This window comes from Panthera pardus, unplaced genomic scaffold, assembly GCF_024362965.1.
Source record: "Panthera pardus isolate Hobbes unplaced genomic scaffold, ASM2436296v1 HiC_scaffold_8, whole genome shotgun sequence".
Lineage (NCBI taxonomy): Eukaryota > Metazoa > Chordata > Mammalia > Carnivora > Felidae > Panthera > Panthera pardus.
In genome coordinates this window covers 46,694,984-46,710,433 of record NW_026527013.1, presented here as the reverse complement: position 1 = coordinate 46,710,433, position 15,450 = coordinate 46,694,984, and the positions used below count along the sequence as shown (strand labels likewise).

The 15,450-nt window shown below is 41.2% G+C and overlaps 1 protein-coding gene across 2 annotated transcripts in view; it reads left to right on the top strand.

The window, feature by feature from the left end:
• The window catches only part of SUMF1 (sulfatase modifying factor 1), a 97,432-nt gene extending 90,475 nt beyond the window's left edge, over positions 1–6,957 (top strand). For both annotated transcript variants that reach the window (XM_019428758.2, XM_019428757.2), the window contains one exon: positions 5,839–6,957. In XM_019428758.2, coding sequence (XP_019284303.2) covers positions 5,839–5,949 — 111 coding nt within the window. In that variant the 3' untranslated portion in view covers positions 5,950–6,957. The remainder of the gene's footprint in view (positions 1–5,838) is intronic.
• The last annotated feature ends 8,493 nt before the right edge of the window (positions 6,958–15,450 follow it).

The window sequence follows — 15,450 nt, the reverse complement described above, 5'->3', positions numbered from 1 at the left end:
TTAGGTTAATGGAAGATTTTAGGGTCTGCTGTGATCTCATAAAGACTAGCTCTTTTTGTTGTCACTGATTTTAAGCTTCTTTGTTTTACAGAAGCAAACATTCGTTACATGAAAATTAGAAAATAATAAACATAAAAATGAAAATAAAAACCACTCATCCTGCTTCCTGAAGTAAACTGTTGATAGTATTTTACCCACACTTTTTGGTACACTTCTATTTCTTTCCCCCACCAAATGGAATTATTCATTATGTGCCAGGGTCTTCAGATACGGCTGTTGTAAAAATCTTACGTATCATGGATCTTTTTTCTACACTCTTATGTCACAGCCTCACGTTCCTTCTGAACACAGTGCTCCGGGCAGGCATGGTTTGTCAGAGTTGTTCCAGCCTGCATTTTGTGGCGTATGGACAACATCTTATTTTAAAATAGTTTTTTATATAATTTGAGGGATAAGTTGCATATAGAAATATGCCATCCAACAAAGACCTTAGTCCCATGCCTTCCTACACATATTCCTCATTTTCCCCATTTTTATAGCAAATACCTTTGGCATTTATGTAGCAAATGCACAGTTGACCCTTGAACAATGTAGCACTTAGGGGCACCAACCCCCCAGGCAGTCAAAAAGCCACATAAAACTTTTAACTCTCCCCAAACTTAACTACTAGTAACTTCCTGTTGACCAGAAGCCTTATCAAGCACATAGTTGATTAACACACATTTTGTGTGTTATATGTATTACATACTGTATTCTTTAAAAACTTTTTTTAATGCTTATTTATTTTTGAGGGAGAGACAGAGCATGAGTGGGGGAGGGGCAGAGAGAGAGGGAGACACAGAATCTCAAGCAGGCTCCAGGCTCTGAGCTGTCAGCACAGAGCCAAACGCGGGGCTCAAACACATGGACCAGGAGATCATGACCTGAGCCGAAGTCAGACACTTAACCGACTGAGCCACCCAGGCTCCCCTTACATACTGTATTCTTAAAGTAAGTTAGAGAAAAGAAAACAATAAGAAAATTATAAGGAGAAGAGGAAATACATTTACAGTAGTCCTGTATTTATTGAAAAACTGTACCTAAATGGAACTGTGTAGTTCAGACCCATGTTGTTCAAGGGTCAGCTGTAAATCCATATTCGGATACTGGCAGTATTATCTTTCCAACATAAGGTTTTAAGACCTGTAGAGAAGCTGGCTATTGCTTTTGTTTTAGTGAGAAAGCAGATGAACCCCAAATGTCAGGTAAGACAAAGTTAGTTTCTATAATTAAGAGTGTTATGTTCATTATAAAGTAACAGTTACAGTAACTTCCATGTGTCTGATGCTTTGCTTTTTTATGTCAAGATAAGATAAAGGATTTTTAAAAATGTCTTTTAATGTTTATTTTATTTATATATTTATATATAGAGAGAGAACAAGTGGGGAAGGGGCAGAGACAGAGGGAGAGAGAATCCAGAGCAGGCTCTGCACTAGCAGTGCACAACCTGTGAGAAGAGACACTCAACCGACTGAGCCACCCAGGCGCCCCAAGATGAAGCATTTTGACATTTTCCCATTAATAGCCCCATTTCATCGATGGGGGGACAGATTGAGAAAGGCTTTAGCTGAGGTTAAATCGCTAATGTGTCTTGGATTTTGCTCTTTCTTTTCATAAATTAGTGCAATGTTTGTCATGATTTCCATTTGTATAAAGCCCAAATTCTTTCTGGTGAGAAGACCACCTGTAATGTAACTCCATCCTATTTACCCATGTTTCCTGCTTTTTATCACTTATTGTCTTTATACAGTGATTGCTTTTGCCTGGAATTACTGTTCTCCAAACCTTTGGGCAACTCAGCTCATCTGGCACCACCTCAGAGAGGCCTTCCCAGGACACCTTGTCTAAAGTAGCCACCTAGTCAGTGCCACTCCTCTCTCCCTATTTTACTTTCTTCCAAGCTGACCACTACCAGAAACCATCTTGAATTTATCCATTCATTTATTGTCTAACTAATCCCTGTTGAATGTAAGCTTCTTGAAGACAGTTGCATTGTCTGTCTTGTTCCCCATCTTATCCCTCGTGCCCAGAATAGCATCTAGCATGTTGTGAAATCTCAAATATTTAATGAGTAAATAAACCCTGCTCTGACATGATCAGGCTATGGCCTTGCTATCCCCTTAAGTTGCCTGAATTTTTCCATTTTCATGCCTCTGATGTCATTGTCTTCTCTACTTAATATACCTTCTTTCTTCCTTTCTGAATTGTATAAATCAGTGCTGCTCAAACTGCAGCCTATTGGCCCCATAGCATCAGCAGCACCTAAAAGCTTGTTAGAAATGCAAATTCTTGGACTCTGCACCACATGTACTGAATCAGAACCTTTAGGTGTCTGGCCTGGGAATAGGTACTTAAGCTCTTCAGGCTATTCTTTTTTTTTTTTTTTTTTTAATTTAAATCCAAGTTAGTTGACATAATAGTGTAATAATGATTTCAGGAATAGAATTTAGTGAGTCATCACTTACATATAACACCCCATGCTCATTCCAACAAGGCCCTCCTTAATTCTCATTGCCCATTTAGCCCATCCCCTCATCCAGCACCCCTCCAGCAACCCTCAATTTGTTGTCTCTATTTAAGAGTCTCTTATGGTTTGTCTTCCTCTCTCTTATTTTTGCTTCCCTTCCCCTATTTTATTGTTTCTTAAATTCCACATATGAGCAAAATCATATAGTTGTCTTTCTCTGACTTATTTCACTTAGCCTAATACATTCTAGTTCCATCCACATTGTTGCAAATGGCAAGATTTCATTCTTTTTGATTGTCTTCAGGCTATTCTTAAATGTATACTCAAGTCAGAAGACCACTGCTGTAATTATGTCAATCCAGCCATGGCCCAGTTTTGCCTTCTAGAAGTCTTTACTAAAGACTTTGGCATTCTACAAGGGACAATTCCTTCACCTGAATTAGTAAAAAAAAAAAAAAAAAAACAAAAACAAAAAAACAAAAAACCCAAAAAACAAAAAACCTCAGACTCTTTTAACCCTAGCCTGTTTTATAACCGTTTGATGTACAGCCATTGTTTCCGCAACCAGCCTGTGATCTGCAGCAGGACAGGACCATGCGTATCAGGCTTCCTCTAGGCTGTGCACAGCAGGCAATCAGGAAGTGCTTGCTTGTTTTCTGCCGTGTGTGGTGCAGTTATGGAACAAGAATGTCCATGTCTAGATGCCTGCCTCTCCCTGAATTCGATTCTTGCTCCAGTGTCAAATTCACTACACATAGTTGGTAGCACGGAGTCCTGGATTGTCCCCCGGAGTTTGATTCTAGAAATACCAAAGCACTGCTTGACAGCAGCCTGGTGAGTAGGGCCTCTGTGGGATGAGGCTTCTGCTGCATCCCCCTGTGTGATAAACTAGACATTTTAGAGCTGCACGCCAGGCACAGGCAGTATAGTAGATGCCATCAGCTTTTCACTCTTCCAGGTATATTTTTTTATTCATCTTCCCTCTCTCTGCCTGAGTATTGGTAATATGTTATATTCCTCACTGACCACAGGGAAAATGAGAAAATTGGTTGCTACTGTTTCACTATCTATGGAAGACAAACCACTGTGTCTTTCTTTTTATGATAGATGTACTCTGGAGAATTTCTGTGGCAGCTTTGGAGATAATTTTTTTTAATTTTTAATTAAGAAATGTTTTTAATGTTTTTTTTGATTTGAGAGAGAGGAGGGGCAGAAGGAGAGAGTGAGAATCCCAAGTAGGTTCCATGCTCAACAAAGAGCCTGATGAGGGGCTCAATCTCAACAACTGTGAGATCATGATCTGAGCTGAAATCAAGATCTCAGCTTAACTAACTGAGCCAACCAGGCACCTCAAGAGATCATTTTTATGCAGGTTAGAAACACTCACCTTTTGTTTGAGAAAGGAGAGTAAGAATTCAGAAAAAAAAAAAAACCTCTTTTATGCAGACCTATCCCCCCGCCCCCCCTTGCCCCCGAAATGATCTCTCCTTCCTGAGTCCCAAAGTTTCTTTGTGTAGTAGTTTCTGTAACCACCTGGCGGAGGCTTTAGTTTCACTGGGCCGACTCAGCATTAATGCTCATGCTACACAAGATAACTAGTTTATTTTCATTCTCTGTTATTTTGGATCAAAGTACAGTCCTAGAATATGAGAGTTTTGTGCATGGTTGTTTTTGGAATGTGGAAACTTTTGATGTATTTAAGTCAGCTGTGGTTATTCACTGAATACCTACTAGGTGCCCATCCATGAGTGTTAGTCCTTCTTATTTGTGCAAGTATGCATGTACGTGCAGGATGAATGCATTAGAGGTGGGAGAGGAGCATGAGATGTGCTGTCTTTCCATCTAGGAGTATAGAATCTTGCCTCAGAGGCACATGCGCCATGGTCAGACCTGGGTTCGAATTCTGCTTCCTTCAACACCTGTGTCATCTTGGATGACTCATTTAATTCCTCTGTGCTGTTATGATTAAATTAAATAACACTTGAAGTGTCTAACGTGCCTGACATGTACTAGGTGCTCAGTGTCTGTGTGTGTGTGTGTTTGTGCACATGTGTATATGTGTTCTCTGTCCCTGTAAAAGAAAACAGATACAAAACATCCCCCACACACAGTAGTAGATTTATAGCCAATCCAAAAGCAGTGTATTTCAAAAAATGTTTTTCACAGCCTTTCATACTTTTTATGTTCCTAGGCTTGTTTTTTAATTTTTGCCAATCTGAATCAAAAGAATGAAATCTTGCCATTTGCAGCTATGTGGATGGAACTAGAGGGCATTATGCTAAGTGAAATTAACCAGTCAGAGGAAGACCAATATCACATGCTTTTGCTCATATGAGGAATTTAAGATGCAAAACAGATGAACATAAGGGAAGGGAAGCAAAAATAATAAACAGGGCGGGGGACAAAACTAAGAGACTCTTAAATACAGAGAACAAACTGAGGGTTGCTGGAGGGGTTGTGGGTGGGGGGATGGGCTAAATGGGTAAGGGGCATTAAGGAAGACACTTGTTGGGATGAGCACTGGGTGTTATACGGAGGGGATGAATCACTGGATTCTACTCCTGAAATTATTATTGCAGTATATGCTAACTAACTTGGATGTAAATTAAAAATAACTAAATAAAATTATTTTTTGCCAGTCTGTTGAATATTTAATATGTTAATGGTACTCATAATTAATATTTCCTTGATTGCCATTTAGCTTTACTTTTTGCTTTAATGTCATATACTGTAAATGTGAAAATAACTTTTCAAATTATAAAAGTAACGTACACTTACTGTGGGAAATTTGAAACTCCACTGCGCAAATATATTGTGGTCCATTTTGAATCATCAGTCTTGTTTCCTTGACGTATATAATTGTGTAGCTTGAGATCATACCACACACACAGTTTTGCATTCTGACTTTTTCATTTAACTGTGTGTGTATCGTGAGAATCTCCTGTGTCATTAAGTATTACATAAAAAACATGACTTTTAATGACTGCTGAGTAATCCAGCTTGTGGATGTGCATAACCTCTGTAGTCATCGGTTGTTCCTTTTTTTTTTTTTTTTTTTACTGTTCTAAGCAATGCTGGTACTAGCATCCTTGCACCGTGTCTCTGTCTGTTTATAAGGTAACTACTGGTCAAACTCTGGACGTGCTGCCCTCTTTAAAACATACGTGCTAAGTAGGTCTGAGGGGGTGTTTGGGGTGGGGCGCGGGGAAGCCCTGTCTCCAGGTAGGCATGACTTCCCAGTAGCTGGTGCTCGGGTGCAACATGCATTTGACAGTTTAGAGCCTTTAAGCGAGAAACTAAGCACTCTCCCCTTTCCCTTCGTCTCTGCGCAGTCCTACTGCTATCGGTACCGCTGTGCCGCTCGAAGCCAGAACACACCCGACAGCTCTGCTTCCAACCTGGGTTTCCGCTGTGCGGCCGACCGTCAGCCCACCACGGGCTAAGAGCCAAGAAGAGCTTTCCTACGCCCAGATGTCGCGTCTGCCCCGCCCTTGGCTTTCCTCAGAACGTTGAACAACCTCGAGTGAAGAATCCCCACTCCGAGCTGGGTCACATACCTGCCCAGGGGCCAAAGGAGCTGCCTCGCGGGACCAGACTGCTGACCTGTGTCAGCGTGCGTGCTTTATGGTGTGGCGCACTTCTGGAGATCATCGCTGTGCTTTAGTTTGGAGAGTCTCTCAAAGAGGAAGGGGGTGAAGGAGACCCTGGGCTAAACTTCAGAAGGCATGGGTTCTTCCCAGGCTCTGCCACCAGGGCTAGACCTCAGGGTCCCACACTTGACCTTCTGGAGCCTCAGTGACCTCCTCTATCCAGTGGGGGGGATGCACAGCATGATCTCTGAGGCCTTCTCCGACAAATTCTATGCGTATATTAGATTCTATTGTGATTTCATAGTAAGAGTTTATGGCAGATTATTTTTTAGCTATTTTTTTCCATGTGTGAACCTTGGGTAATACTAATCATGTAAAATAAGAGTTCTCTTATGTATTATTTTGAGAAAAGGATGGGGTGGTGGAAAAGGTGGTGGTGATGAGTCTTTATATTCATACTGCACTTTGTGTTTTCAAGGAAATCAGTGTCTTTTACATGGTTAGGATGAATCCCACGTGGGCCCCTGGGGGTGCACTCAAGTTCAGCAGTCTGAACATGCAGGAATGTCTGTGGGGTGACTCTACTGTGCTTTATCTTTTAACATTAAGTGCCTTTGGTTCAGGGGGGCGGTTATAAGCCCTATATCCCCCCCTCTCCCCAAAGCCTTCGGTGAATGTGAAATGTATGCTACACGAAGAAACGTTTAATTCTAGATGGAGGAGAAGAGGAAAGAGAACCTTGAATTAACTCTATTCAGGGTATCCAGTATTTTATAATACGGAAGTAGGACATCTTGTTGGCTGTGGAATATCAGATGCTCTGAATCCTGCACTATGTCGAATAAACTGGTATCTGCTAAAGGAGGCTTCCTTCTCCTCTTGTTTCTCTCCATTGTGTTTTCTTTTAAAGAAATGTCTTTGTGACATGTATGTATTTTGTTTGCTATAAAGCTTTCATGTCCATTGGATACTTGGCAACTTTGATGTGTGAGTAGTTTGCGGGAATTTTTGTTCCAGAAAGCAAAACCATTTGGCCAGGAACCTTATTATAACCTTGCTTCTTTGTGCCTCAGTAGATGGGGCAGAGGCAGGGGCGTTTGCCTCGGTTGGTGGTCCTGAAAAACCCGACAGTTTCGCTTGTCAGGAGAGCACCTTGTTCTAAAGCGATGGTTCTCAACCAGATGTCCCTTCATCAGGATCCCATCCTGATTCCCCAGTCCTTTAAGACCCCAAAAAGACGGGTCATTTGAAAGAAATGGCTCATCTTTATGTCAGTGTTCAAAAATTAAGTCAGATAATACTCATAAGTATTCCACCAACACTTGATTGCTGCTTTCATACTTAGCCACCTAACATTAAAACACTTGTCTTAAAAAACAATCATGTTGCTGGGGTGTTCAGCTATATTTGTTAATCTGTCAGTTTGTGGATACAAAATGTTTCTCTGCAAACTTTTACCAACTGATGATGAATTCCAGGCAAAACAAACAAAAAATGCACTTGCTTAATTGAAAAAGCTAATGTAAAAAATAAGGTGTTTTATTCTTAAAGTCATCACTACTCAAGTACAGTTTTTGATTTACTTGTTACCTCCCACCTGCTTGAATTTTTTTTTTAACACAGTTATGTTTTTAGTGTGTATATTTAGATTCTTGTTAATGAATGTTATATAGCATAAATATTTTTGGGTGTGTTTTGGCTTAGTCTTCGCAATTGATTTTTAGCAGCAGCATAATATTGGAAAGCATTTAAAATTAAATCCCAAAAAGCCTTAAGAACCACATTTCTAGGTTATTAACCAACAAGTACACCAAACTATAGACAGCCGTGACCGCCACACCTCATACAACTGCGTACTGACCTGTGAACAGACCAACAAGATAGCAATCGGATAACTTCAGCTTTAATGCCATAGATTCGTTCCTGAAAAACGTGTTTTTGCATGTAAAAAACAGGGGACATAAGGGAAAAATATGGCTAGGGCAGACCACTCAAAGCTTTAGGAACTTTGTAACTAGAACATAAACAAAAATAATAACTATCCTATGAAACACAGTAGCTCCATTAACTATCCAGGGGCATTTGTAGCCAGTATCCCAGCCTGAGTCAGCCCTTTGCAGCCATATGGGATTCCTTCTTTGTTCTCCAGGATGTAAGTTCTGAAAGACATTTGCTTTTTTTTTTTAATGTTTATTTTATTATTTATTTTGAGACAGTGAGTACAAGCGTGAGTGCATGTGAGCTAGAGTGGGGCAGAGAGAGAGAGGGAGAGAGAGAGCATCCCAAGCAGGCTCTGCTCTGTCAGTGCACAGCTCAACGCAGAACTCCATCCCACAAACCATGAGATCATGACCTGAGCCGAAATCAAGAGTTGGATGCTTGGGGCAACTGGGTGCCTCATTTGGTTAAACGTCTGATTCTTGATTTTGGTTCAGTCATAATTTCATGGTTCGTGAGATGAAGTCCTGCATTGGGCTCTATGCTGACAGCTCAGAGCCTCTTTGGGATTCTCTCTCTCCCTCTCTCTCTGTCCCTCCCCAACTCACAGGTGCTCATGCTCTCTTTCTCTCTTAAAATAAATAAACATTAAAAAAATAAAAAGAGAGAGAGAAAGAGTGGGATGCTTAACTACTGAGCCACCCAGGAGCCCCAAGACATTTGCTTTTAACAGAGACCAGTTCAAAACTCAAAATATTGGGGTGTACACTTCTTGATCACTCATTTTTTAAGGGGTATGGGCATTGTCTTCGTAACATCTTTCTCTGCACCCTCAGCTTTTCAGAAAGCTTAATTAAGTGGTGGAAGGCACAGCAGTTCTTGAAGCCGCTAAATGAACTACTGCTTGCACTTCATGAGATTTTTAATTTCTTTTTTTCTGCAAGTTCCATATATTGCTGAGGTTTTCTGTTAAACTACAAGAAAGTTTACCCCTGATTATCACAAGGCATACTTCAGATTGCATATGCCCCAACATGACTTCTGCATTCTCCTGTCCTCCATTGTCTCTTTACTGGTCACATATTCTACATTAAAGAAATACTTATTGTAGCAGTACAGACTATTTGGTTGATGTGCTAGTACCAGTATTGAAAATCTGGGTTTTGTTTGTTTAAGGAGCTCTTATGTTGGGTCTGTGCTTATAACTCTTATTTTTTGCCCCATTGAAGGATGGAGGGAATTTGAGGTTTGGTCTTCAGTCTGCTTTGGTCTTCATTCCTGGACAGTCTTAATTTATTTTCAGGGCCATACCTGCTGAGCTAAGTGGGAAGTAAGTCATATCTTCTTTTTTAAAGCCTTGTAAACATGATTAGAAGTGGGGAGGGAATGGAAAATGAAGGTGATGGTGGTCAAGAGTGAAATTTCCCTTTTTTTTTTTTTAATTTTTTTTTTTTTAATGTTTATTTATTTTTGAGACAGAGAGAGACAGAGCATGAATGGGGGAGGGTCAGAGAGAGAGGGAGACACAGAATCTGAAACAGGCTCCAGGCTCTGAGCTGTCAGCACAGAGCCCGACGCGGGGCTCAAACTCACAGACCGTGAGATCATGACCTGAGCCGAAGTCGGACGCTTAACCGACTGAGCCACCCAGGCGCCCCAGTGAAATTTCCCTTTTGGAAAATATCATATTACATGGATGCCTCAGACTTTGTGTCATTCAACTGAAAATAGAATATTGATGTGCATCAGTTTAGACATTTTATTCCTCTCTTCTTCTTCTTTTTTTTAATGTTTATTTATTTTTGAGATAGAGTGTGAGGAGGGAGGGGCAGAGAGAGAGAGAGGGAGAGAGAGAATCCCAAGCAGGCTCCATGCTTCTCAGCACAGAGCCCAATCTAGGGCTCGAACTCACGAACTGTGAGATCATGACCTGAGCCAAAATCAAGAGCCGGACGATTAACTGACTGAGCCACCCTGGCACCCGTCTTCCTCTCCTATCTCCCTCCTCCTCCTCCTCCTCCTCCTCCTCCTCCTCCTCCTCCTCCTCCTCTTCCTCCCCCTCCTCCTCCTCCTCTTCCTCCCCCGCCTCCTTCTCCTCCTCCTCCTCCCCTTCTTCTTCCTTTTGTACAAAGCTTCTCTGTTGTCACTATGACACTGAAGAAATGGAAGGTGCTGTTTATTTTAGTAAGTATTGATTTGAGGTGTGGTAAAGTAGTAGCTCCCAACTAGTGTATAGGTAAATTCTATTTTCCCACAGATTTTCTTTACCAAGAATTCTGCTTTTGACATAAAATAAGGCAATGGGCCTTTGATCCACAAGAATCTCAGAATTCTAGTCCTCACCTTTTCAGAATAGATCATGTTTTCAATTGTATGTTACACATACAATTACTGCATGTGGTAAAATGCATAGTTGACAGTGAAAAGAATATCTTGAAAAACACAGTGACTTATGGTGTTTTTTCTTCTGAGACTTCAGGAAGTTCATAAGAGACTGGTGTGATATTTATTTATTTTTAATTTTTTTAAGCTTATTTATTTATTATTGAGAGCACAAGCTGGGGAGAGGCAGAGAGAGAGAGAGAGACCCAGAATCTGAAGTAGGCTCCAGGTTCTGAGCTGTCAGCACACAGGGCTCAAACCCACGGATGGCAAGGTCATGCATGACCTAAGGGCCCCAAGGGATTTATTTTTTTTTAACATGATATTTTGCATGCATTTCTTCCTCTCCTTTCCAACAAATATTAACGTTACCATTAACAATATTCCTCATAAGGGAATTAATCTACAGGCTGGATATTAGGAGGAAAACCGGAGGTACGGAGTGGGGCCCTTGTGGGAATGGGGTCAGGCAAGATGCAGGCTGTGTATGAGTGATGCCCTTTCTAAAGGGGCTGCTGTATCAGAAATACGAGACCAGGGGTGCCTGGGTGGCTCAGTCGGTTAAGCATCCGACTCTTGATCTTGGCTCAGGTCATGATCTGGCAGTTCTCATGAGATTGAGCCCTGTGTTGGGCTCTGCACTGACAGCCCATAGCCTGCTTGGGACTCTCTCTCTCTCAAAATAAACAAGAAAAAGAAAGAAAAAAGAAATAAGAGTCCAGAGTTGCTCAATTTTTCCAGTTTCTGAGGGTAACTGCCTTTTCATGTGAAGTCTTTTTTTGAGTATGTTGGCAACCAATTCAGATGAAAAAACAAACACTGTGAAGACCTAATAAATTGTTTCTGTAGCCAGATTTGGCTTGGGAGGCGGGGGGCACTTTTCAACCTGGATTATGAAAATTTGATTCATTTCATGGAACACAAAATCTCATGTATTTTTATCTGAAAAATACTGATCAGATACCAATTGGAAAAGTGTGAAAAAGGGCTGTGGCTTGAGCCCAAGGACATGTTACATAGAAAGGCCTTATGAGACTCGCCCTTCATCCCCAGCTTATCCCACCTGAAACCACTTAACAGACACAGGCAGGCTCAGCAGCGCCCCTGACAGTCCTTTCCTACTAGCTTTAGCACTTATTCCTACCCGAAAATAGCAGAAACGTCACTTTCCTGACTTTGGTTTTCATTTCATTTATTGAAACTTAATTCTCTATAATACAAACTACCCTAGAGCGGGCCTTGTATTTATAGATTTGCTGGAATCCGTTGTGCTCTTAGTGAAAGCTGGCCTTTGTTGTTTCAAATGCTTAAAACACCATGGAAATTATTGAGCCTAGAGCCTCAGATGGAGCTTTGGCAGCTGGCCAGAATGTCTTCCTTCCTCTGACTCTTCTGTTTAGACCATTAGAGCAGGAGTTTAATTTTTTGATTAAGCAAAATCATTACAGATAATATTCAGGTAGGCTATAAAGTGAGAAATGCTCTTTTCTGAAATTTGCCCTATTTAGGATTGGAAAGTTCAGGGGATTAGCACTAAGGGGTGGAATGTTTCAGCTTCAGATTCTAATCTGCCCCCAGATGGTAATTGACCCCAAAGTCATCATTATGAGAAGCCTGGTTGGGCCTTTGGAATTAGTCACAGTTGTCAGGCAAGAAAGCGATTCCTTTTCAGAATAATTGAAGGTCAGATAGGATTGCTCTCCCACCTCCTGGTCTGGGCCATGTTTGACAAATTCCTGTTTTCTTTACTGAGGGAATGGGAGACTGATCAGAGCAACTCTTCCAACCTGTCAATTTGGCACCTCAACAGAGTAACGTTAAGAGCTCTGAATCAACAAATGGGTGGAAAGTGAAACCAGCTAACTATCAGGAAAAGAGATAAGCTGTGCCTTGTCAGGTGGCGCTGATAAAGGTTCACCTGCTTTTAGTTTGGTGCTGATGAGGAAAGGCTCTTTGTGGCTGATTTTTCGAAGGCCACAATTTTCTCCGCTCCAGACACTCCAAATAAGGTTTTATTTATTTACTTTTAAGTGACATGGAAAGCTGTCCCTTTAATCTCTTCAGTGACTGTCTTTAAAAGGCAGTTTAGCATCACGTGAAGAGAACGTTGGAATAAGATTGTCTGGAATTAGCCAACCAGATACTTAACTGTGTGGTACCTATAGGCAAGTAGTGTCCTCTCAGGTAAAATGTGGATAATAAGGGTACCTACCTGTTAGGGTTGTGGAATGAAATGGAGTAAAGCAAAAATAAAGTACTGGGTTAAGTGTTTACTAGACTCTTGTTCCTATTATCGATATGATTATTAAAGGTGGAGGACCAAGAAGGTACTACTGGATGGTTCTGGTCAGCCAGGGGTGACAGCTATAGAACGGAGAGTTTAAACGACAAGAAGTAAGAAAGAGTTAAGAGGCTGAATATAAAAGCATGAAATTGACCTCTGTCTCAAACATTAAAAAAATAAGCCCACATGATTGATCCCAAAATCTCTGTTAATGCTTGAATTTGAAAATATCCTGATACTACATGGTCCCATAAAGTTCTCATGAAAGGAGATCTGGTTATCGCTACATATATTATATAATTATTAAGCTTTTCCTCTTGAATCTACCCTCACAAAGAAAAGAACCTCTGTCATGTTTAATACCAATGAAAGTATCATTCTTGGATATCATAGAGATAATTATTCTTAACAAAAATTAAAAGGACAACAGAATAAGGAGGGTAGTTGGCCTGCAATATGTTGATCAGCCTGTTAAAATTTTCTGTGGTGTCTTTGATGCTAGAGAAAACAATTTGCTTTTCGGATAATAGTTGTTTAGGAAATTCTGCTTAATCACTGAAATTCTTCTTTCTCATTTAATCCTTCTTTGAAATTTTTGGTCCAGGATCTAGATTCTGACTTCATAAATTACTAGATTTCAAAATCAGGGGTGCATGGGTGGCTCAGTCGGTTGAGCATCTGGCTCTTGATTTCAGCTCAGGTCATGATCTCTGGGTTGGTGGGGTCGAGCCCCGTGTAGGGCTCTATGCTGGTAGCTTGGAGCCTGCTTGAGATTTTCTCTCCCTCTCTCTCTCTCTCTGCCCCTCCCCCACTCACACTCTCTGTCTCTCTCTCAAAAGTAAATAAATAAGCACATAAATTAAAAATAAAAATCAATATGATGTCCAAAGGAGAATAGTCGATGGTTTGGCAGACAGCACTCCTAGGGATTAGTGTAGTGGGCAGTTCTCCAAATGGGGTCTGTGGACCCCTGGAGATCTCTATCTAACTCCTTCGCAGGGGGTTGAGTTGAAACTATTCTCATAATACTATTAAGATGTTATTTGCCTTTTTTATTCTCATTATTTCATTGACTGTGTGGTGGGATTTTCCAGAGACTACATAAAATATAAGCTTGTATATTTTTATGTTTTAAAAATGTCCTAGTCTTGGGGCACCTGGGTGGCTCAGTCAGTTGAGTATCTGACTTAGGCTCAGGTCATGATCTCACGGTTTGTGGGTTCAAGCCCCCCATCGGGCTTTGCACCGACAGTCTGGAGTCTGCTTCACAGTCTCTGTCTCTTTCTCTGCCCCTCCTCTGCTCATGTGCTTTCTCTCTTTCAAAAATAAACATTAAAAAAATTAAAAAAAAATTTTTAATATGCTAAATGTCTCTAGATTTAACTCAATTACAAAAGCTCCTCTTTGGAGTCTTCGGTAACTTGTGGGCATGTAAAAGGGTCCTGAGAGAAAAACATTGGGGAACTCTGGATCTAGGAGAAAAGCAAGGTCTGCTGGTGTCTGAATTCGTTTTGGGAATAATGACGAGTTCTTCTCCATTTCTTTCAAAAACAGTCAAGAGGAACTGAGGTTAAGTGACCATAAGAGAAAGTAAAATTAACTGTTAAGGACCACTCCTGTTCATTTGGGGAGATCTAGTAAACGCAGAGGTGACAGGGACCAGGTCCTCCGAAAGACTGTTCTGTGTGTGAACAGTCCTGTACTTGGAATCACTTTGATACAGAACTCCCCAAAAGAGACTCACAAGTGTAGGTACATGCAGCTCCCCCCCCCCCCCACTGCTGCAGCCTCTGCCCAAGGTGACCTTATGGTGGGACCCTGCATGTCACCCACGTCTGCCTCCTCAGATGGTGGTTGTGTTATAAAGCTAGTGGGAAAGATCATAGTTTTGCTTCCATGAAGCAACTCTTTCTCCTGGCGGACTTTGTCTTCATTTTGCCATAAATTGTGATTGTTCTGCCTCTTTTCTTTGCCGGTGTGCCTTCCAGCCAACAATTTTCAGCACCTCTTAGTCGGGCACTGTGCTGGGTGCTTTCTGATCTAATTTAATCTGCAGGCAATCTTGGGAGGAACCAGTTATTTTTGGTTAGCATTTCCGATGTGCACTTAGGAAACTAGGACTCACAGTATTTCCAAGGTACTCAGGTGACACAGCCGAATCAGGCAGAAGCAGCAACTCATACCATTTTTGAGACTTCTGTTCTCTCCACTGTACCATTAAACCCATGGTTCAATCATGAGTTTGTCGTGGGGAGAGGTGGAGTGAAGAGGGGAGAATAATGGGGCAGGAAGTAGCCCCGAGGTGGAAAAAGGCAAAGAGCAAGAAATTGAAATGGGTTAGTGGTTAAGGACATGGACTCTGGAGCCAGACTGTCTGGCTTTGAATTCTTGTCCTACCACTTGCTAGTATTGTGACTTTGGGCAAGTTACTAAACCTATTTGTTTTTCTGATTTTGAAAATGAAGTGAAAGTACTTTTAGAAAAGGTGGAATTGGAGTCAGGAAGGTTTAAAATAGAATAGTGTTATCTGCATCTAAACCTTTGACCTGCTTTACGTCCATCCCAACTTTGAAGATTGATGCAGTAATTATTCTCCATATGGTAGTGAGATGCCAAAGGTTAAGGCTACATGTTTTCAAAAGACATGTTTTCATCACATCCCCTCCCCTCCCCCCAACCCCCAAATGCATCACTTCTTTTTATAAAATCGATTATGCATCCATAAGGAAGGGGATTTTTGGTGGGGGTTG